This window comes from Anabas testudineus, chromosome 24 (genome assembly GCF_900324465.2).
Source record: "Anabas testudineus chromosome 24, fAnaTes1.2, whole genome shotgun sequence".
Classification (NCBI taxonomy): Eukaryota; Metazoa; Chordata; class Actinopteri; order Anabantiformes; family Anabantidae; genus Anabas; species Anabas testudineus.
Window position 1 is genome coordinate 6,673,817 of NC_046632.1, and position 23,468 is coordinate 6,697,284.

General features: G+C 42.2%; 2 protein-coding genes across 4 annotated transcripts in view; both read left to right on the forward strand.

Moving 5' to 3' along the window:
- The first annotated feature begins 4,023 nt into the window (after nucleotides 1–4,023).
- Nucleotides 4,024–11,089, forward strand: LOC113149530 (echinoderm microtubule-associated protein-like 1). Its single transcript, XM_026341722.1, has 7 exons — nucleotides 4,024–4,375; nucleotides 7,183–7,377; nucleotides 8,166–8,295; nucleotides 9,291–9,392; nucleotides 9,789–9,823; nucleotides 9,976–10,002; nucleotides 10,266–11,089. The coding sequence occupies exons 1-7, from the start codon at nucleotides 4,216–4,218 to the stop codon at nucleotides 10,538–10,540; spliced, it is 924 nt and encodes a 307-aa protein (XP_026197507.1). The 5' UTR covers nucleotides 4,024–4,215; the 3' UTR covers nucleotides 10,541–11,089.
- A 1,209-nt stretch (nucleotides 11,090–12,298) lies between these two features.
- evlb (Enah/Vasp-like b) overlaps nucleotides 12,299–23,468 on the forward strand; it is a 33,330-nt gene continuing 22,160 nt past the window's right edge. For 2 of the 3 annotated variants that reach the window (XM_026341713.2, XM_026341714.2), the window contains exon 1: nucleotides 12,299–12,795. In XM_026341713.2, coding sequence (XP_026197498.1) covers nucleotides 12,791–12,795 — 5 coding nt within the window. In that variant the 5' untranslated portion in view covers nucleotides 12,299–12,790. Of the gene's footprint in view, nucleotides 12,796–21,378; nucleotides 21,474–23,468 lie in introns of those variants that run through there. The other variant, XM_026341712.1, reaches the window with a different exon arrangement.

Here is a 23,468-nt window from a genome sequence, read left to right on the forward strand (position 1 = left end):
CTGACAGACAGGAGAGCAGAAGTGGCCGAAAACCACAGACTTCCCGATCCAATGTGCATCAGATCTGACCTGAGACCTGTGGAAAACGAGACCTTCTTGCTCTCCTGCTCAACATGACTAACCTTAAGAGTGACGTCTGGGAGAATGTCATGGCAACATGGTCACCTGAGCTTCTTTTGGTTCTTCCTGTTAGGGGACAGATGGGGACAGGGCAAAAAAGGACAGTATGTCATGAGGTAGAAGATCCTCTCAGGCGGTGAACTATGACCAGTTTCCCTGCTAAAAATTTAATGTTACAGAGGATTTTCAGTGTCACGTAGTAGGGACTGAAGAAAAATTAATAGTGAGTGTGGGTTAATTAGAAAAGGAGAGGGTTTTCTTTCATGCACAGGCATAAATATTCCGGTACCTCACTCACTGAATGACTTTTACAGGCCAGATCCAACCATTTAGCAGTGTAAAAACTACACTCAGAATCAGAAAGTCGCTGTGCTTTCCCAAATTTTTTTAAATTAAATTTCTCTGTAGTTATTTAAGTCAGAGTTCAATAAAAATATTAATATTATTGTTTCCTTGCTTTCATTTTGTTTCGTTCTATAAAATGTAGCCTATTTAGCCTCCGACTACCCACCGCAAATAATTTTCACACAGTCTCTTACAAAAGTTATTAATGGGACAAGACTTTCCAGTGGACTGATTTATGAATAAGGACTAGAAGAATTTGGAGAACAGCTTCTCCCAACATTTAAAACAGCTGACCACTGCTGCCCTTCTCCCAGATGTGCACCAATGGTGTTTGACCCCTAGAGGGCAGGACTGTTCGCAGAACGTGCTCATGGCCACATCCCAATACTATTCAACTGCTTCCTCTTCTTGACCTCTTTCCTCACAACCTTATCTTACGTCTACTGAATAAGATGCAGAAAAGAAGGAAGCTGCCATGAGTCATTCTCCCAAGTGCTGGCCAGCCCTGTAAAAAGCATGGATTAGATTGTATGTTGTAATTTATGTGTCTTAATTCCTAGCCGCTTTGCATGGACACAGATGTATCCCTTGTTACCATGACAGCTAGGAAGGGCCAGCACATAAGAGAAGTCAGTTTCTGTGTGCATACGGGGGCCACAGTGGCAGGGGTCAAACACAGTGTGATCTTTTCACTGATGCCACACAGGAAGTGTGTTCACTCCATGAGTCAGAACTAAAGCACCTACCCATGAGATTCAGCTTTTCGTGTGGTCTGTACTGATGCTTATTGTCAACATATATTTTGATATATTTGGACAAAACGGGGGATATACAGTAAAAAGTCTAGATATTTTTGGAGTAAAGAAACAATGTGTGTATCATTTTATTGTCACTTTGTCATGCTCTCTGAAAATCTCTTGGATTTTTTTTAAAGAATTATATAACATCCCTACTGATTTAATGTTCCATTGAAAGAATATTTATAAATTTTAAGTCCTTTGTGAAACTGTGTGGGAGTTTTTATTTCACTTTTTTTGTTAAGTCTAGGCGACTTGCTTATGTAAATATTTGAAAGCATTAACTTTTAAATAATTGAACTTCACCCATAAACAAGTAAAATTTCCATTTCCTGGGACTTTGTACTATTTAAAAGAGAAAATGTTCTCAATAGGAAGTCAGTGAAGCTCCTATAACTGTTATGCTCTTCATTCTCCACAGGAGGTCAGTAGTGAGACAGTGTGATCAGGTCAGGGTCTGACCCTCCGTGACCTCAGGGCATATGCAGCATGATCAGCCGGTAACTTTAATCAGCAGTAAACAGGTTTCAGACTCTCCCAACATCTCCTCTGTCAGCAGAGTCATTATCTGTCTGTCCTTTATCCCTGTTCCCGTCTCAGGGCATTAGGAATGTCCGGCACACAGCCACACACTGCACGGGTCCTTACACAAGGATAACAGCAGCCAGAGCGTGAGAAGTATCTCATACTAACATAACTAAGTGCACACTCTGACCTCAGAGGCATCTCATTCACACCAGTCTGCTGTAAGACTATTGGCTGTTTCACTACAGCACTCATGCATTCAGGATCCTTTACATGTTACTTTAAACCCATGTAAAGAGAAGTGCTTTCTCAATTTTTAAGCCTGGTTAATGTTTCCATGTTAGTAGTGGTAGATCATAAGAGAGCATGTTCTTGCAGTTGAGGTCTCACATTTACAATTTCTGATGTTTGTAGAAAAACAAGAATTAACTATGAAGAATAATTCGTTTAAGATTTCTTAAAACCAGTAGAGGTATGAAAGCAGTTTAACTATAAGTGCTTTATTGTGCAATTTTCAGGTACTTACTACATGTATCTGTGTTCTGTTACTTTATACTCTTATTCACTACACCTAAACTCCATTTTACTCCTCTACTTATTCGTTAAGCACTCAGATTTAGTTGACATAAAAACATCTAAGATAAGTTAATACAATTCAGTGGTGAAGAATAAACCAGCTGTTTTCCTGCATCATGACCCCCATTAAAAATCAGAAGTGTCTCGTTGGAGCCTCTTGTCATGTGTGTGCGTTATAAGCACTTGAAGCAAAATAGACATTTGAGACAGTTTGAGTCCCAATAAGATCCAGTGCATCACATAAAGAGAAGCGCTGATTGTTTCAGTAGCCTTTAATGATCGCATGATTTATGGGTTTTGGCAGAGCAGGATGTGATGCTTTGGAGAGGTTTGACTCCTACCTTGGAAACCACTTGGCTACATGCATGGATTGCACATTTATTGGATTGCACTTTAATTTCAATGGGCTTTAGAATACAGGATGTTAAGCTGATTTTCTTTATTGTTGGTGGTCTACTTGGGGAACATATCTGAATACTCACCAATGCTTTAAAACACCTTATGTTAAGTTTTGTTTTAAGACCCAAGGAGTGCAAAGCGCCACAGGTAAGTGTGTAAAAATGCCGCTGAAGGGGTCACGTGAGCGAGCGATGTGGAAGATACAAGACAATCTCTACTGGCATGGTATCCTGGAGGGCGCAGACACTGAGCAGGAAGCCAGGAGGGAGAGGATCATCACATCTTAATCCAATGAGAAGATTTATTTTGTGAAGATGGTCTTTAAATTGAAGCATTGGCAGTGGGGTGTTTAAAAAAAAAAAAAAAAAATCACAGTGAGCATTTTGTCTGCAGCAGGAAAAGCACAAGTGGTACTAATGTTTTAAAAATAGCATACTCAAGCCACGCTGAAACTCAGGATCTTAAAAGGAATTCAGAAAGATATTTGTCCTGTTTGTCTCTACATTTTTGAACTGCCGGTTCTTTATTAGGATTTTTCTGATCTGAATTCATGGTTTTGTACAACATCATGAAAAAGTGTACTTGACAGCATTTTTTAATATTCTTGCACTTGTGACTTACTCTATGTGGCCAAAGAGGTTCGACAGATCAGCAAATAGGCATCTGGTGGAGAAAGAATAAATCCAGCAAATGCAAAATAGACAGAAAGCCAGCCTGCACTTGGGGAGACCCCGATTCAATCGCTTAACTGGCTTTTCATCTGCTCCTGTTGTTTTTCCTCTATTGGTCTAATTACCACATCCAGTTTATTATCCTCTTGATGAGTGTAATTAATCAAGTTCTGCTCCCTAATCTCTGAATCTCATCATCCTTACAGTACACCAGGGCTGGCCACACCGGATGGCAGCCTGATGTAAGCTCTTTTGAGGAGTGCAATTGTGAGCTTGTCTGCAAGTTTGCATGCAACAGCAAATTGCGTGGTCCCATCCTGCTGTGTTTTTCTGTCAGGATGTGAGTGCTCTCAGCATACAGGTCAGGAATTGTTACTCATCTGTTTCCTCCCTGCAGAAGACGCTGGAGGTTACGCAATTTATCTTTTTAAGGAAGTCATTCTGGGGCGTTAAAAATAAAAGAGTTTTCACTGTGTGGGACCTCCTTGACCTATGTCCACACGATGTACAATACTCTCACACACTACAGACTTCTTATAGTGTTGTCCTCTCCTAACCAGGGCTTCAGATGGCTTACCAGGTCCTTAATCTGTCCTCTGAATGACATCACCCTCTCCCAGCACCCTACAGATGCTCTTTACAGGACATTGGAGAAGAGGGAGGGAGAGAAAGCGAGGAGTGGTGGCCACGAGAGGTTTAGGGAAGGTGAATTAGCCCAGCAGTGAAGCATAGGAGACTTAGTGGGAGCACACAGGATCGCGCTAACACACTCCTTCAGGGCCATGGAAGCAGGCTCAGCTGAGGAGGACACACACATGGAGGAGATGGTAGACCAAGGTCTGGGGATGGAGGAGACAGCACACGGCCTGCTGAGGAGGCCCTCACTGAGGGAGAGCTACCACTGCGACTCACTGCTGGCACCCGACACTGACTTCATGACAGGTAGTTAGCTGAGTTAAAGGGACAGTTCACCTAAATGACAAAACCTGTTCTGGTATGTAGCCATGGAGATGCAAATGCATGTGCAGCTGCAGATGGTTGTATTGCATTACTGTGATTTCTATTTACTGGTATGATGATGGTGAATGGTATTTGGCCTGATTTAATGTGTGGTACTTTACATTTAGAAAGTTTGATTATTTGAGTTATTTGTCTTCAGCCCTATGCAAATAAGTGACTGATAGACCTATTAATAGGTAGACAAAAGTGAACTGACTCTTTAGCATGTTCTACCACAATGGCATTATTGCTAATTGTAAGTGCAATTTTTGTTGTCTGTTTGTATTTGAAAAACAGCAGGTGTTTCTTTTCTTACCCTGCACAGTACCCTGCATACCTGTCCAATGTATCACATGTACCACAATCATTTTGTGGGTGTTATGGAATGTGCGTCAGAAAGTAGATTTAGAGAAATGCTCTGCTCCCTCACAGATATTAGCATCAGTGGATTAATACAGTAAGTGAAGGATCCAACGTGCCCACGTGGCCAGTGTGTGTCAGCATGCAGGGGGCTGATATGAGCACACAGATGCTGTATCTTCATTCAAGAAACACCATCTGCGAGCAGAGATTAAAGCACGCCACTGCTTCTTTGCACTACAGTTATGCCTTAATGGATTATCATTGCTAAATGCATAATAGAATACGTATAATTGTTAAGATGTCGATGCTATATGCACATGTGCAAATGTATGTGTGTGAGTCAGAGGCACAAAGATAGACTCAATGCATGTGTTTGTAAGCGTGCTTCCATTTTCATGAACGGTGACTAGGGAGCCTGCGTGCTCTCTGTATAGCTGAGTTAGTGCAGAGATTGAGCTTTGGGCTACTAATTCCCTTTTACAGCACTGGGATTATGTGCTATTCTAATCCCAATCCCATATGGGGTGTATGGAGGTGACACGAGGATGATGTCACGGCCAGAACAAGAGGAGGAAATCACAGGCCTACACAGACTGACAACTCTCCATGAGAGACAGATTACTGCTGGCTGCATTATTGTGCTTTAAGTCTGTATCCACAGCAGATTATCTCTGTCATCTGTGAAGGAAAAATGAAAAAGAATCACAGAAAAGAGAGGAAAAAACCCTTTTTACTGCACATTTTACTGCTTCATATCACCCAGCAGTTTAGTTTATTGGTTTCCCATCCTTTCTTGTATGATGTGCCCCCACGATCCTGTCAGAACAACTCCTGATAGTGCTACTTGCTACTACTTACCTTTGACCAACCATTTATTCTTTTAGTCTTTTGTAGCTACGTTCTTTTACTGTTTTAACATCACTTGCTCTCCACACATTCTCATAGGGCACTGGAGAAGTGCTCTCTAGGGTACAAGTAACCTTGGCTAAGAATCAGTTAAAGAAAAAAATAATAAAGAAAGAAAACACACATGCATAAGTTTTAGTTGAAGTGTAGAGGGTTACTCTGCAACTACAGTACCCCATGCATTTTTAATTGAGCCTCTGCCGTCCTCCCTACTACTCACTCAGAGTGACCTGTAACCTCTGTAAGTGTCGTTGTACAAGATGTTTCTCGGAGCCCAAACACAAGGACGAGCCACATTTCAGGTTCATTTCTGCTGTTTCCTCTCTGTGTCTAAATCTCTCATAGTGACACGGGGCTTATGTGTGGGGGCGGGGTCAAAGAGGCTCAGTCTGAGGGATTAATATTGTACTCTATATACCCCCACACACACATGCAAGTGCATGCACACACACGTGCACAGACAATTTAGGCCGAATGGGTCAACTGCTGGCTTTTTAAGCATTATCAACTCCACCCCCACCTTTACACACACACTGGTTGGAGGGCTTTACACTTTGTCATATACATCTCTGCATCCCAGTGTGCCAGGAGACCACCAAGGAAATGTGAGGGGATCAAATCATCAGCAGCCTTATCTCTTGCTCTAAATGACTGAATGCAAACTGTAAACAGAGGTGGACAAGCAGAAAAGCTGCTCTGTGTGCGTGATACAAGTGGAGCAGAGGAGATGAGATCTTAGTGGACACCAGCCAGTGGATCAAAATCAAATGGAGGGAGAGCTGGCCTATGTGACTGGAGCGAAAGGAGGAAAGAGGAGTGAGAGACTGTGCTCGCGAGAGGAGAGGAAGAGGAGAAAGACGTCTGGGGTGGTGGAGGAAGGCCCATCCGGCCAGCAGAGGCACCCTGACTGCTCTTCAGGGTCCAGTGTCTCCCACGGTATTCCCTTTCCTTTGCAGTTGCCAACTGATACTGGTTATGGTTTAGGCGTCGAAGTTGATTGAAAGGGAAACTCTAGTGTGTTAGCACCAGCTGAAAGTGTTGATGTGTGACTGCCTTTGTTTACATGCTACGAGATGACAGTGCGGCTGATCTGCTGTGTCCAGCTGTGCTGTGACCTCTTTAGCCTGATTTCTACTGTAAAGGCACAAACAGAGAAGGTTAAAGCTTATTTCTTTCTCTGGTTATATTTATATCTTTATATTGAAAGAAAAACACAAATTTCACCCATTAAATTGGAGTTTCTAGCTTTGTCTTTAGCAAGTATTTTTGGATGCTTAATGTCTTCACCAGTTGATTCTCACTTTCTATTTTTCAGAAAACAACAGTTATGTGGCTACATAGCACTTTCTGTTACCAACCTGCTGTGTGGTTTCAGTATGAGTCAATGGCATATTCATTTCTTTAGCAGCATTTTGTGTCTGTGTTTATGGTTTTGTGTATCACTGTCACAGCATCAGTGGGTTATAATCCATCTGTCTCAGATGACCGCAGCTCAGCAGCCAGTGGCCTGGACGTGACCGACCGGCTGACCTATCTGGAGCAGAGGATGCAGATGCAGGAAGATGAAATCCAGATGTTGAAGATGGCTCTAGCTGACGTCCTCAAGAGGCTCAACATCTCTGAGGAGCACCAGGCAACTGCTGCTGCTGCTGGCAGGAGAACACCCGGCGCTAAGGGTGAGTAAAAGTGGATCTGTGGATCGTGTTGAGTTATTATCATTATCATTTATTTGATATGGTTACTTTTTTTAAACTCCATCATTACCAGCCAATGTGTTGAACACACTTTAGCATGGATAATTATAATAAATATATATTTTCTGATGTAAAATGAGTCATTCTGCACAAAGTTTGCTTTCACCAAGTATTTTTAAGCTAGATTTAATACATAAGTAACATTTTGAATGTAGGACTTTTACTTGTAAGTGTGAGTACAGTATATTTACACATTTACCACTGCTGAGTGATAACCATGTGTAGTTGTCACTGTATCACAGTCATGCAGACATGATGTATTTACAGTACATAATAAAGAAAAAAGAAATGTTTTATAGTCAAAGGGCTTCTTTTAAATTATATGTTCATTTTAAACATTGTCGTAAGTGTTTGATATCTATATTTGAAGCGTGCTTGCAAAGATTTTTGTACTTTTTAAGGCTGCAACTAAAGGTTGTTTTCATGTTTCAATCTGCCACTTGTGTTCTTAGATGTATTGACAGCTGTATGGGCGTTTGCTTTTTCTATCCCCACTGTCAGTCAGATTTAATTGTTTTATTTTCCAAAGGGGACTTTATTTGTGCAGACAACAAACAGTCCCAACAATCACAACAAACATAATCCAGTCACTATTAAAGACAGAGAAAATAGATCAGAATAAACCACTTAATTACCCCCTATCCACACCATACACAAACACACATACATCATATTCAACCATATGTGTGTGTGTGTGTGTGTTCCCACAGCCAGACCAGTGTCTCTAGCTCTGCCCTCTAGACCGCCCATGGTGACCTCAAGTGCTGCCTCCCTGAAGAAGAGTTCCACGCTGCCCTCCAGCTCCACAACCAGGAACTACAGCCCTACACCGCCCCGCAGGTAAAATGCTGCTGCTCCAATCTGAAGGCAGGACACTGTGACGTGGTCTCCTGAGACAGTCTCAGATCTTCACACAGTAAAAGTAAATATATGTGCTGAGATGTTTTTGTACAGACAAACTGTTGATTGATACTGTGATGCAAAAAAAAAAATCACAACATTCAACACCACTCATCTCTGGAACATCCAAGGGCAATGAAAAGGTGACTGCATACAGTCGAACTGTTAATGAAGCAGCTCCCAGTGAAGCTTCCGCCTCAGATCTCGAGCGTCACTTGTAATTATCTAATGTGCAAAAGCAATCAGCAAACACCCTCCATTATCCAAGACACACTGCACATGGATGCTCAATAATTATTACTACGCTCGCCATTATTTCAAAGCAATAAAGCGGCAAACCACTCTCTGCACATCTCTTCCTCTCAATTGCCTTTCAGCTGATACTGTCATTAGATCGCATTAGTCAGAGAGCAAGGTGGTACCTTAATGCACTGCTATTATATGTCGCTATAGCTGCACAGAGAGTGGTAAATCTCCATTCATTTAAAATGGCCAGCTTACGTTCTGTCTACTTTTCTCACATTCGTGCACACTTCTTTACATTTTTTACTTGGTGCCTTTAGTTGTTAAATATATGTCAGACTGAAATTTATCCATTCAGATTTCTCCATGTGTAAAATGTTAACTGCTGCACAAAAGAGTCTGTTACTCCACTAAAGAAAGACAATTTCCAGCATGTGTGAACTAGAAGTTTCAAGTTTCACTTCAATGTCACTTGTACAAACTGTGTACTGGCCTTTAATCAGTTTCCAAATCAGTTCTGATGTGATGCAATCTTAGAGCGAGATTAGAGTCGGAGTAACTTAACACTTGTCTTTGCACATACAGGTGCAACACAGAGTTTGAAGGATGCTGAGTGTGGTTTGAACTGTTAACCTGGACGCATGTAGACAAAACAAGCCATGACCTTTCAGGACTTGTTTCTTTCCCTCTAGTGGCGTGAAGAGCCCACCGAGCAGCGTGAAGGACAGTCCGTGTAAGAGCACTAAATCACGACCCACGTCTGCAGCCTCAATCAGCAGAAAACTCCAGGAAGGGTAAGAAGCTGCATTTCTAAACATGCACTCTATGAACAAAATGGGATGTTGGAGTGTGCCTTGTTTTTGTTAGTCTTCTCGCCTTTCTAGTACTTTAAACATCAGTTTTATTTAATTATGAGTACTTTTCTTGCAAACTGGGCTTCATATCACTTTGTATTGATGTTCCTGCCCGATCAAGTCACAGACACAGTGAACACAAGGTTATTTCCAACCAACAACATCCTGTTTTATGTAAAAACACCTCAAACCACAGAAGAACATGACTTTCACAGAGATGGTGCGTGGGACATTTAACTGTTTAGTCAACCTGAAACTGAGGGTGTTTACCGCCCAGCCATCTGACTATATGACATGCTCACCCCTGCATCTCATTCTCTCCTTTTTTTATTATAGTGGCAGCAAATCCAAGGAGACTGTAGTAGGTGTAGGTAAGACAGAAATTTGTCAAGTTGTTCTAGCTGAAATTCACTTAACGTGAATGTGAAAAAAAGACACTGACAAGACCTTAGTATTAGTATTAGTATTGGTTACTACAGGTGAATTAATGTCACTCCTCTGCTTGTGTGCTCATTTGATGCAGGGACAAGACGTGTGACCCACTGCAAAGGTAGACTTCGCCCCTGACAACACATGAACATACTTCAGTGAATTACTCTTTACATCGGTACTCTGTTGAAAAGCTAAGAGCATTGTTTTTGAGCTGTTGTTTTCTGCTCGCCCTTCATTTGTGCACATCTCACCATGACTTGTGTGCCTTCCCTCACCTCTTGCCCCGCCCATCTCCTGTTTAAACGTCCACACTGTCTGTCCTCCAACCTTCCTTCTGTCTATTCACTCACCCTCCTCACCTCATGTCACCACTTCACTTAGTGACTATGCAGATCTATCTGAGCCCCCACGCAAGAAAGACTGGGTCTTCTGAGACTGCCAAATCTCCGGCCGCAGTTCTCAACAGTGGTGGACCCACGTCCACACGTAACAACCCTCAGGCGAATAAGACCAGCAAGCCGGAGACAAGGAAAACATCCCCATCCTTCAGCTTAAACCTGCAGAAAACCGCAGCCAGTCAGAACACACTGGAGGACACATCCAGCTACAAGAGCCCCATCAAATCACCCAGCCAGTACTTTCAGATTTGTTACTAAACAAATGGCAGAGAAACAGATTTACCTGCCATCGAGCTTTCTAAACTCAAACAGAGAATAAAAGAATGATATAAAATTGATTTTACAGAGGGCATGAGCACACATCTCAGATTGTGTCACCGCTGTTTGTCAGTCACACTGACATTGTTGCACTAATGTACAAGATGAAAACTACAGCATTTCGAGGTCTGACTAATTGAAATGGTCACCATAGTGTTTTAATAAGGGATTATTTATTGTAAAGGTAGCGTGGAAGCTGTGATGCATTTAAACCTTCTCAGTTCACCTAAGCTAGTACCTGCATATTGTTCCACTGGATGTATGTGTGCATGTGTCAGTGACTGTTTGCTGTGACGTTTCCAGTGTTTTCCAGTAGTTGTTGTTCCAACTTAGCTAACACACACAGAGTGTACCGTTCTTGTTGAAGACAAACAGTAACTATGATTACTAACAGTATGGATCTGATTTATATGATCTGCCATTAAATGTGCACACGTGTGTGTCATGGTTGTATTTTTCTGGTGGTTAGTACCTGTTAAAATAAAGTAACCTGACTAAATGTTTAAATGTCTATTTTCCTGACACTGAAAGTCCAATCAGCAGCTTGGAGTGCGACAGTCCCTTTAATCCAACGTTGTCTTTCACAAAGTAGCTGCAGGGCAAAAATACAAATAACAAATAATAATTAACAGTCTGATTAGCAGGGAATTGCTTGAAAAGCTTGCCTCGTGTCATGAGACAAGCTTTTCAAGATGTATGGAGGCTGTGCCAGGTTTTTTTTCCATCTCCACTACAAAATCCAGAAATTAACTTAAATGTTTCCAAAGCAGTCTAGTATAAAAAGCATGAATTTATTATTATTAATATTATTTTAATAGTTCTCTATTAATAGGTCCATACAGTCACACTTCATACACAGACATTCCTGTTAGTCTTATTTTGAACTTTTCCTAGTATAACAGGCTGAAGGGTGTGAACACAGCGCCCCCCTGTGGAGATAAAAAGGCATAGACCCAGGCCCTAAATATTACAACGTCACTGAAAAGCTCCTGCTCCACGGATCGATACCAACTAAACACAAGAGCTGGACTACATGAGTGAATGAACGTTTTAGTGATCCCTAAGCCGGCGTGTGCTGGTATGAAGACGAAGTGGATCCTCAGCACCATTGAACCAGTTTCTAGAGAAATGAGGACGACCTCTGCTGGTAAGAAGGACGAACTGCCAGAGACAGTCTGCCACATTTGAACAAAGCAAATGAATGTGCAAACCAAACTAGATGAAACCTTTACGTTGTTTAATGATCTATTGTACTAGTAGGTTATTAACACCTTGATAGAAATATATCAAAATTACTTCCTGAGCAGCTTCTACTTCACCTCTAGCAAATGGAATATGTGACACAGAGTCTAAAGGACAGATGGGGGAAACAACTCCAAAACAGGTTTTAAATGTTAGTCTGTGTGGTCCTCACTGATTAATGTACAGTACAAGAACAAAAAACTAAACAAAAACACCGTTTTTATAAATGAGATGCACAATAAGTATATAAATGAGGATGAGTCCAGATCCAGATGTTGTAGCTACTCTATTCTACTGTACTGCTGCAAAATACAACTCCTCCGACTACTGAAATAAACCTGATTATTTCAAGGCTGGATTTGTTTTTAAATGATGGCACAACTCTGTGCGCCGCGGCAGCTGCATCACCACATGCACCGAGGGCGCCACGGCGCAGCGGATCCACCTCGGTCTGGATCTTTCAGCTGACTGCTTCCTCTCTCTCTCTCTCTCTCTCTCTCTCTCTCTCCATCCAGCATCCCAGTGGTTGAAGGGAGGAAAAGATGGCACCTCAGAAGCCGCTGTCAGCCACTCCACCCGGCTTCTCGTCCTCCGGACAGCGGCGATCTGCTTGGTGAAATGGCCTCGTCCGAAGCACCAGCCTCCTGACAAGACACCGAGGAGCAGTTGTGTATTGAGTCGGGACAGACCTGAAAACTGTGGACAACCGTGTAGCATTTTCCACACCCTGTCGCCTTTCCAGCCTCCACATCTGCACATCCAGCAGGCTGCAGGCGCCGCTGTTTGTCGTTCTTTTATTATTAGGCTATTATTATTATTATTATTATTATTATTAATTCACAACAGACTGAACGTTTCGACCACAGCTGTACTCAAGGACTAAACACTGAGCGGGTAAAACAGAAGAAGACTATTTGGGATCTGAATCAGAGGAGGACAGGAGGGAAGATGAGGTAAGCACAGGCATGCGTCGCTGTGTCCGCTGTGATTCCGCTGCGCAGTGTTAGGAGCTCTCAGACAGGACGGGGGGTTGGAGCTCCGAGGCCGGACAGGAGCCGCTCACCTGATCTTTAATCAGTCCAAAGGCTCATCTGCAGCTTTTAACGTGAAACCTGCCAGCGCTGTCATGTGTCACGTGGAGGCTGTCTGCAGAGAAAAGGGGGCGTTGTCATGGAAACCAGACTACACGTGCAGGCTTGGTAGCATCATTTGGAAACTTCATTGTATCATTACTATTATTATTATTATTATTATTATTATTATTATTATTATTATTATTGTACAGGCCCACTCAAACGCACGCGCGCCTTATGAAGTCCCCGCATGCGCACACGCACGCATTCGCAAAACGCCTTCCCACCTGAGAACCAATCAGCTGACAGCATTGATTAGAGCGCGCGCGGACACATCTCAGGGATGCACGCGCTGGGTTTGGTGCCGGACCTTGAGAGCCTATCAGGTGTAATATTACTGTCGGGTCCAGCCTCTCAGCCAATCCCCTTCAAGCCTGCTGCCACACAAAGTGGGTGGGGCTTGGCCCAGGTTCACCATGAACAGCAGGAGTCAGTGTGTGACAGTGTGTGTACAGGGGTCATGTGTCCCTAGGTCACAGAGGGAGTTTGCCAACGGTGTCCATAGGTCAGTGTCACACAGTCGCTGTTCTTCATGTCAGCTCTGCCCCAGTATCTGGTCTTATGTGGGTCCACACAGTCCTTTGAGCATAGCTCTTTATCCTCATGTGTTAATACTGTAGCCTGATGATAAAGAATGAGACAAATACCCCAAAAACCTGACAAAACAATACTCTACTCCTGTCAAATATAGATTTGGAGTGTACCTACTGTTTTCTACTGGGATATTCTTGGTTCCTAATCTATTTAATTTCTCTCCCCTGCAAACAGCTCCTCCAATTTCTTTATGCATGCATACAGTGGAGCATTACAACAACAAACTCATCAATCAAGTGTTTTGAGTGTATTGTGCACAAGCTGCCTTTTGAGTATAGCTAATTTATTCCGTCACTTAGACAAATTGTTGATTAGTCTTAGTGTGTTAGCTTTTTACTGACATTTTGATGCATCTTTTAGCACAAACTAAAACATACAGACTGTGAGATGCACTTATAACTGTGTGGCTCCTGTGCAAATACTGTAAATCCGTAAAACAATGCAAGTCAAGCAACCAGGAGCACAGTTTCTGTGCTTTATGGAGCTGCTCTGTAGGTGGCAACACAGACTGTGACTGACCACCACAAGCCATTACTTCACTGGAGGACTCTGCTGGGTGAATGGGATTGTGCCAGTGTGCAGTCCGTCACGTGTGTGTGTCTGTGCACTAGTATGCATGTTATGAGGAGATAAACAGTTGTTTTGTGCTGCGACCTCATGAGCACTGATCTCAGGATGTATTGGTCAATGGTCAATGCAGACTGTCACGGCAAAACCTCAGAAACTAGAAGTTGTTTTGAAGTGTTTTTGAAGGTCACAGGTCAATGGCAGTTATACCCTGTCCTGCTTTTTAATCAGAATATTTCATATTCATTAATACTCTTATAAAAACATTAGAATTTGTTCATAACATGAACCGTGACTCGTGCTTGATATATCTTAATATCTAAATCCTTTTTCTTTTTTTATTACAGAGGAATGCAAAGCTTCTCTCCAGCACTGTATCTGTTTCCCGTTTCTTCAGATTAGTCCTATTACTTTAAATTTTCTCCAGCTGTGGAGAGGTAGAAGGTGCTGGGGAAAATCATGGACTAGTCAACCGTGGTTTGGTGATTCTTGTTTGAGATTTAGGTTGAAGGGCTGATTCCCTGGCATGAAGCTGATCTTCTTTTTTTTTTTTTTAAATCTTTCATTTTTCTATTTTCTACTTAATAAATATAGATATATAGAACAGTCTCCAAACACTGTCAGAACCTTTAGCTCATTTTGTGTTTTAAATATGAGAAATTGCTGCGTTTCTGTTTTGTGTCACTAGAAACTGATTAAATTTGAGGTTGTGAGCTCTTTACAAGACAAAACAAGCAATTTGAAGATCTCAACCTTGCACTCTTGGAAATAGAAATTCCATCCATCTATTTTCTTGACCGCTTGTCCACTCAAGGGTCATGGGGGAAATTGAAATTATCACAAACAATTACTGAAAGTGTAACAGCCCTGCTTAACTGTTGTTAACTAAACAACGGCTTCCGGATGTGTGATGATGTGTGCGCTCCTGCCTACCGATGGCACCTCCTCTATTTGCGTGTAGAGTTTCATTATGCTCTGAAAGTGAACTGCAGGCTCTATCGATTCAGCATCATCAGTGTTGCCTGATGTGTATTGACAGGACCAGCTGGTGGTGCGTGTGTGACCTATATGAATACCAACATTAATAGTAACTGTGTGCTGAAATAAATCAGGACAAGGGCAAACATGTAGAGGTAAATTCAGTTTAACCCTCGATACTCATTCATACGAATACACAAGTGTGCAGTGTCATTCTGAAACATGGCATGAGAGTGATTTACATAACACTCCAACACTGTACCTCTATACTGTGTTCATCTGGTGGCTGACCTGAAACAAATCATATCATGTTTTACGTCCATCTGTACCAGAGAGTCGTAATTTCCAGTGGGGGTCCAATTTCTCTCTCAGTACGTTGTTCTCAAAGCTGTGTGCTTTGAAGTCGCCCAGGTGTTTTCTCTTCATTGCACTCCTGTTAAAATGTTTCATGTTGAGGTATTTTTAGCATTTTCCGACGTGCTGGAAGTTCTAATTCGACGATGGAGGATGCATTCATCTCAATTTCTCTCCACATGATAAACACTGCACTGCCTTTTAGTACATTTATGATCCTAAAAATAGATCTAATAGGTCGTTTTCATGGTTACAAGGCTTCATTCTCTTTAAAATGCCACCTGGTGTGTAGTTAAATAATCAATATTTTTATACAAACAATGGATCAGGTGAAGATGTGCAATGCAAACAGTGTTGTTGATGATGGACAACAGATAATGATTATTTGGTCCCCTCACATCTATAGTGTGATACTGTACTTAGCATATCATTTATACTGTTGCTGACATTGGCTTGGTTTCATGGCCTGCAAATGAACAGCTTTGGTTCACTCTCCCTGCTCTGAACTTGTCCTTGTGTCCAGACAGAGCAGGCTGTTTTCTGTGGAAAAACCTCTGAGAGACCAACTGTGCAGGATCTGGCCAGCACAGACGAGAGCAGAAACTGGCTTGTGAATATTTTTGCAGATAAAGATTAAAAATATAAGAATCCAACCCAACTAAAAAGGAGGGTGAATATTTGCCTGAGATTACAAACACGGCTGTAAATGCATGCTAATGTTGCTTCTTATCTGCTATGAATAAGTTTACATTTCAACTTAAAAGAGGAAACATGTCAGTGTTTTTTCAGCTTCCTCCTGTTTCTGCTTCCTCCAAGTGTAGGTTTAAATAGAGGTTTGAAATTACGTGAGCGTTTTCTTGCAATTTTGATTAATATTGACTACCACTATTGATTATTGATGACCCCTAAGCTTTTGCACGAACTATTCCTGTTATGTAATCTCAGTGGGTTAACAGAGAGAGATGTCAAGCACTAGGTTAAAAGTAATCATCTGTAATTGACAACAGTTTTTAGATTACAGTGATGGATTTAGTCACACGGTTGTTTAGTTTTTCCCACTAAAAATTACAAATAAACAGCCTATTAGTGAACATTTTTACTTGTTTCCCTACTACTACTCTGTACTCCCTTTACCTTCCTGTGACCTCTGTGCAGTACAAGAATGTAGCACTTCATTCACCAAAAGACAAGCAGCAATGAAACAGTATACATTTAGTTTTGTAGTATATAAAATAGCTTTCAGATTTATCTCTCAAAGCTGAATAGGGTTGTGATGCTTCCGCCGTCATTACATTCATAGTCATTTTGCATCTACACGCTCTATTTTAAATCAATATATATGAAAACTACATTTTTAACTGCGCAGGAACAAGAATGCGCAGACATCTGTGAGGAATAAGTTCAGCTGTGGCGGTTTCTGGTTGCTGAGTGAAATCAACAAGATTCGAGTGACCTGTATATGTTTATACTTATATAGCAGAAGGTGTAGTTTACAGATTGTGTTGTGATGGCTTGGGATGGTGGTTGTTATAGCACATCTCTGAGTGAATACAGGCACACGTGTCATAATGCAGTCCAACGCACACAACACAAAATGGAGAAGCTTTTTTACACACTATGATACATCCAGTGTCGGGTGTGAGGTCACGCGTCTTGTCTGAATCTGTATAATAACAGAGTGCATTCTGGGTGACAACAGTGTGGTTTATGACTCATATTTATGCACACTGAGGCGTCAGGAGGCACAGCGCTGAGGCTGATCCACTCAGACGTGTGTGTTTAAGAGAGAGAGAGAGAGAGTTAATCAAATCTTTGTGAATGAGTGGGGAATCACTCCCTCCTCCCTTTTCCCCGCTCTGTCTCCCTTCCCCCCTCTGATTCTTCTCTGCCAGCTCCTTTTGGTGCGTGGCGTAATTAAAATGATCGGCTCGTGTGGATCAGATGGTGTGTTCATGCTGCACGCGCATGCCTGCGTGTGTGCTATTTGTTTGCAGGTGAAATTCAATCCCCCCGGCCTGAGTGGATGAGTGTGAGTTAACGGAGAGGACAGGAAATGCCAACGATCTTTAACCTCCTCTCTGTCACACCTCTCACACTCGGTTAATCCTTTTCGTTCTCTAGCTCACTTTACCTCGTATAGCGTGACTGCTTACAGGTGGATTGTGGGTGTTGAGGGGATGAAAGTTTGAAGTCAGATTGGATTCTACAGAACCACATGTGACTGGATAACTAGATGAACATAGAGTGTAATCTGCAGGGTGAATCTTTGCACAGTGACACATTTTTTTGTCATTTTGGCTCAGCACTGGAGACACTGGATTAGAAATGAAACATTGACAATGAGGTCAAAGTGCCAAGACTCAGCATTAATATGACAGTGTTTACATCCATGTTGGATGAACTGTGTAGGGATCACAGCTCTTTTTTGTCCGTAGTCCACCATATGTTGTGCTTCTTCATGTAATTCAAACATGTGGTGCTTAGCAAGTGACGATATTAAATTCATATTCATGCAACAACATATTTCTGTGACATATATTGTGACAGGTTTTGTGAACCATGCTGTCGATTCAGAGCAGAAACCTTTCACACAGAGATGCGAGGTGTTAGGATGCAGCAAAGATATCTTCTATGTGTACATTTCCTTTTTCTTGTCACACAGTACTGAGTGAGAGTAAATGAAGAGATGGCGATAAAAATGATAACAGATGAAGAAGGAAAATGAAACATAAGGGAATTTTATTTATTTATGCTTATTGAAGGTTTGCATTTCCCAAGAGCTTCTACTAAATCATGCGTTTCAGTCTGAAAAAAGAACTGGTGGTTTTCTTTTTAGAGCTGTGAGGACACTCATTGGTATGATACAACCACCAACAATGTCCTCATAAGACAGTTATCAGGGGCTGCCCTCTCCCTGTGGTAATAGAGGTGTGTAGCTTTGAGGATTAGTCTGCTGCCGGGGTCTAACCTGAGAGAGAGGGGGATGGTTTTATACTGCAACTGGAGGTTGGATGTCCTTTCACCCTTCCTGTTTTGCCTTTCTTCTTTTTCTCTCTCTGCTTTTTTTCCTCTCCTGCTCTCCCCATGACTTTCTCTCTCTAGCCATGCAGCTTATCTCCATCACACCAGGCATTTAACAGTTCTACCTGTCTGTCCATCTGCTTACTCCAGTTCCCCTACCCATCACCCTGCATGTCCTTTTCCTCTGAAATATCACTGCAGCCAATTATTCATGTGCTGTATAATTATTCCTGCTATTTCAACAATCTACAGATTCTTTGTCTTTCAGTCTCTCTTTTTTTTTATTATCTCCAATTCTGTTCACTGAGACACTGTTGGCGCTGCTCAGGTGGAGACCAAGGCCTCTAACAATACCCTTCACTTACTGAAGAAAAAGAGAGAGAGAAGGATGAATGACTTGAACACAAGTTTCTATTCAGCCAGTGAGCTCTTTGTTGCTGCCCTTTTTGTAAAGACAAATAATGAATGCATTTACAGTCTGTGGTTGACACACTGACCACTGCAGTATAGTCATGTACAGAAGTGTATGAATTCTGCTGAAACTACACAATATACTCACACACAGTGAGTGTTAGTAATTCAATACATATTCACTAATCTGAGAATGAAAAGGCTTCTTTGACTTCTTCACTCTCTTCTGTTGATCTACTGTGACTTGGAGTGTAGCTTGCTGGACAAAAGTATCTGCTAAATGTGTAAATGTAAATGAAAAACTGCTGTTGTTCACAGTGCAGTTTGTCTTGTTTAAAGAATTTAAACACCAGAGCTCTCAATTAATGTTGTTAAAACTGCTAATGTTAGCCAGGACACAATGACAGATGGGTGCACTTGTTTCAAGATGACTCCAATGCAACATATATTAGATTATCAAATTCTTTGCTTAACTTAATAATAGAAAAAGAAAACAGACAGAAGCTACAGTCGCTGCATCCAAAACACAGAGCAGCTGCAAGGAGCTTCATTTTACTTCAGGAAATGAGGTGATTCCAACTTATTTGCTGCATGGACTGCACTCTGTAACCAACTTTGCAGGAATAAGAATCCAAATTTGCTGGATTGCTGGACTTTTTAAATCTGCACATGCTGTAATGATGCCCCATTCCTGTGAGGAGGTTATGTGATGCAACTCACTGCAATCACACATTTGCATCTAACTTAAAGTGAAAATATTTTTTTTCAGGATTTTGCAAATGTGTGACTTAATATCACAAGGATGACATTTTATTGACATGAAGATTTGTGTACACTACAGTACAGAGGCACTAAATTGCTGTCAAATTGTGATGTGCACTAGTGTCCAAACTGATTACAGAGCAAACCATGTCACCCAACAGTTCTACAGCCAGTCCAATCAATGAAATTGCCTGCTGGCACAACACAGCAGGACACATGTGGGTGTTATGAGCAGGGTGAGCTGTACTAGAAAGAGACCATGGGTGGGATATTTTCTGGAATGTCAGAGGACACATTAAATATGGGAGGGATTATGCAGACCCTAGCAAGAAGATTAGTGGCCACACACCACTTTCTGTGTATTATAGTTTACATACATCTAGACAGATGGTGCAGGAGAACATTAAAGCTGCAAATTTTGATAGTTCATGCTCACATTTGGTTGTTTCTTGTTAGTTTGACCTATATTCCACTGATGCAGTATTTAATTGAATTGAATTTTACAGCCTATGCACATGCACAGTAAATGAATCTCACATTCACTGTGTTCACAGCCAGGTTCAAAAGAAGGATGTATTGCTTCTCCCTCTCCACCCATCCTTTCTGTTATTGAACATCTAGCATAAGCTGTCAGATCAGTGTGTGTGTGTATGTGCATGTGTGCGCGGTGTGTTATCATTGTGTTGCAACCCCAGCTCCACCCAAGCCCGGCATGCCATCTCAAATCATATGCGAGGAAAAATGGGAAGCATCAGATGAATTAAAATTTATTGCTCCTCCTCCTCGCCTCTTATCCCTCTCTCTTACGCATCCTTACCTCAGCCAATCCAACAGCTGGGAAGGGAGAGCAGAGAGGGGGTGTGGGAGGAGGAATAAGAGAGAGGAGAAATGGAGGATGAGGGTGGAGAAGGGGGAGGAGGAGGAGCAGGACCAGCAGCCTCAGGGGCAGACTGCCCATTGCTTTCGTCAGAGCTGGGAGGGGAGGATGGGAAGGATGGAGGAAGCAGGAGTGGGGGTATAGAGAGGGGAGGTAATCCAATGAGACATAGAGAGGAGAGGCAGTGCGAGGGCAACGCCTCACAGCACAGGGAATCTCTCTCTATCTCCATCTCTCTCTCTCATTTCCCCCCTTCCTCTGTCTCTGAAGCGTAAAAACCAAAGGACTTTCATCTCCCATTCAGTCTCCCCTTGTATATGACTGAGGGCTGTTCTCATATTTTTAAGCTTTTCTTTCCCACACAGTCCAACATTTCTCCTTCATTTTTCACTTATTTTGCTTCTCTACTGGCTTAAGGATGAATTGGTGACCGAAACCAGGGTTGTTCTTCTTTCTCCTGTGTCCTTAGGAGGCTATATCTTCATACTGGAGTCATCTTTGTTCTTGTTCTCACAGCTGCTGAGTGCAAAGGCTGCTAGTGGGGAAATAGGTTAGTGTGCCTGTTTGATACCAGGCACCAGAGGTGATTGAATGTTCAGTGCAAGGAGGAGATGAAGAGGAGGGGGATGCCTTCCTGCTGGTAGTGCTCCGTAGCCCTACGACCATTCGGGGAGAAGGTGACCGGGGATGTTTCTGCTGAACTCCAACCTTTAGTGTCAGCAACAGAAAGAATACAGACAGACAAAGGAAAAAGCACCTGCCCAGTAGAAGCACCTGGAAAGAAGAATTACTTTTTTTCTTCTATTTTTGTAGTCGTACACGAGCGTGGTTTGGACACCATGGACATTAACCTCCAGTCGCACCGATTTTACTTCCCACAGATCTACTGTGCTGAACCGGGGACTCAGCCACAGGTCACTGAGTTCAAAGTCAGGTAGGCTTCCAAAGGTGGGAAACTTATTGCATCTGTCAATAAATGAGGGATGAGAGTCTCCAATATGTCATGTCTTCTTTTGTTTTTGTCAGCACCCAGTGCCTTTTAGATCCAACCCAAATTTAGCTAGAGCACTATGATTGTCAGATATGCTGCTACTGCACATGAAGCATTTTTGTGTATGATGAGTGGTGCTGTGAGCAGCTGGTTGTCTTTGCAGGGGGATGGGGCTGTGTGCTAATGTGTCAGCTATCTGTGTAAATAAGTGTTAGGCTCCTAAGAGGAGTAGAGGGCATTGATTGCTTACGAAGGAGCTTGCCAAGTTTGGACAGAGGGGGTGACAGTGCTGCATTTGTGTTATATTTACCATCCACGGCCCTGTGGTTGCTGTAGCCCTCTTGCTGGCTTCCTCTGTGGCTCTTTTGTTCTCTGTGTTTGCGCCTCTCTCTTTCTTTTTCTCCTACTCTTCCTCTCCAATCAATGCTCAAAGTGCTTTGGGTGGCTTGTTGCATCCACAGCCGACGCCTGATGTCATGGTGGCAAAGCGCACCAACACGCATGCTCAGATGTGCAACAGCTTCCCTGCTCTTTGTCTTGTTGAGATGTAATTGTGCTTGATGTAACTGTTGCATTGAGACATGTAAGAACTCACCCCTTGTGCACTGTGACATCCAAACAAGATGTTTTCGTCTTTCCATGCAATTAAGCACATATTATTATTTTTGCCATATGTCCCCCATACATCACCATCCATCCATCCATTTCTGCATCCATAGCTTGAGATGTCCTTGTAATCTTGTGTGTGATACATTTGACGATTCCTCCTCTAACAGCTCTGATTAGTGCAGCTTTAAGGGACTCAGCCAGAGTTTTGCCCCACTAAGCAGCTTTTAGTTTGGCCGGTGCTCCAGGCTGGAGCAGCTTTGTGGGGCTACAGCGTGTCACTATCATTGCCTGGCCGAGCTCCCTGACGGCGCCACAGCATTCTGAGGGCATTCATAGTAGAGCTGGACCCTCAGAAAAAGACAGGTGAAAATGTCTGAGCACTCAGTGGCTACCCCCTTGTTTCAGTGGTTCTGAAACAAGGGGGTATAAGGACTAGTGCTATGGTTCACCCACTTTGTACCATTATACCTTCTGCTTTTAACCCAGGTTGGTATTTCATTTCTTGGCCAGTATATTGATTACAGATTAAGTGTTTTAAACCTAATAGACTATAAACATGTTTGATCCACTACAGTCTCACCTCAGTAACCTTCTGTGAAATGACTACGGTCTGCTAATATTACTGTATGATTTGTCTGTGTAGAATTCAGCCTTAGTCAAATTAAAAAACAAAACAAAAAAAAACCAACAGTCTTGCACATTTCTGGCTGTGCCTCACACCTCTTCTCTTCTGCGCTGCAAAAGAAACACAGAACTAATTCACAATATACACATACACACAATTACGCAGAAGCTGTGTGTGCTTTTGCAGAGATTAAATGGATTTAAAATGCAATGTGTTCTCACAAACAAATTCAAGCTGTTAAGCAATATTAATGTTTCACAAATCAGATTTTATGAAATGAATACCCACTTAAAAAAACAGACATCCACATAAACAAATAGACTGCTGTGCCTGTGCAGATTAATCACTTGTCATATTTTCCTCAGCACTGACATTAATTCAGCACACCATGAACAGGAAATGGACACAGCTACACAGCAGCATCACTATTCATATTATTAACAAGGTTTATAACAGCTGGAGTGAAGGAGGAAAAAAGGCAGGCAGGCTGATAGAAAGAGGACAGATAGATAGAAATGGGATAAACCAAGAGAGACAGAGAGGAAGAGCAAAGGAGAGGAGGGAAATGAGAGGAGAGGCAGAGACCAGAGGAGAGAGGGGGGATGGTCAGAAAAGCAAAGCTAAGCAAAAGGAAGATAGAGTGGACTGTAAATGTGAGAGGGAAACAGGCAGACGTATGGAGGTGGAAATACAGGAGAAACAGG

Excerpts from the sequence above, each read along its gene's own strand:
- LOC113149530 (XM_026341722.1), top strand. The coding sequence starts at position 4,216 with ATGGAAGCAGGCTCAGCTGAGGAGGACACACACATGGAGGAGATGGTA. Across the intron at positions 4,376-7,182 it reads CGACACTGACTTCATGACAG|ATGACCGCAGCTCAGCAGCC; the intron begins GTAGTTAGCTGA and ends CATCTGTCTCAG. Across the intron at positions 9,824-9,975 it reads GGAGACTGTAGTAGGTGTAG|GGACAAGACGTGTGACCCAC; the intron begins GTAAGACAGAAA and ends CATTTGATGCAG.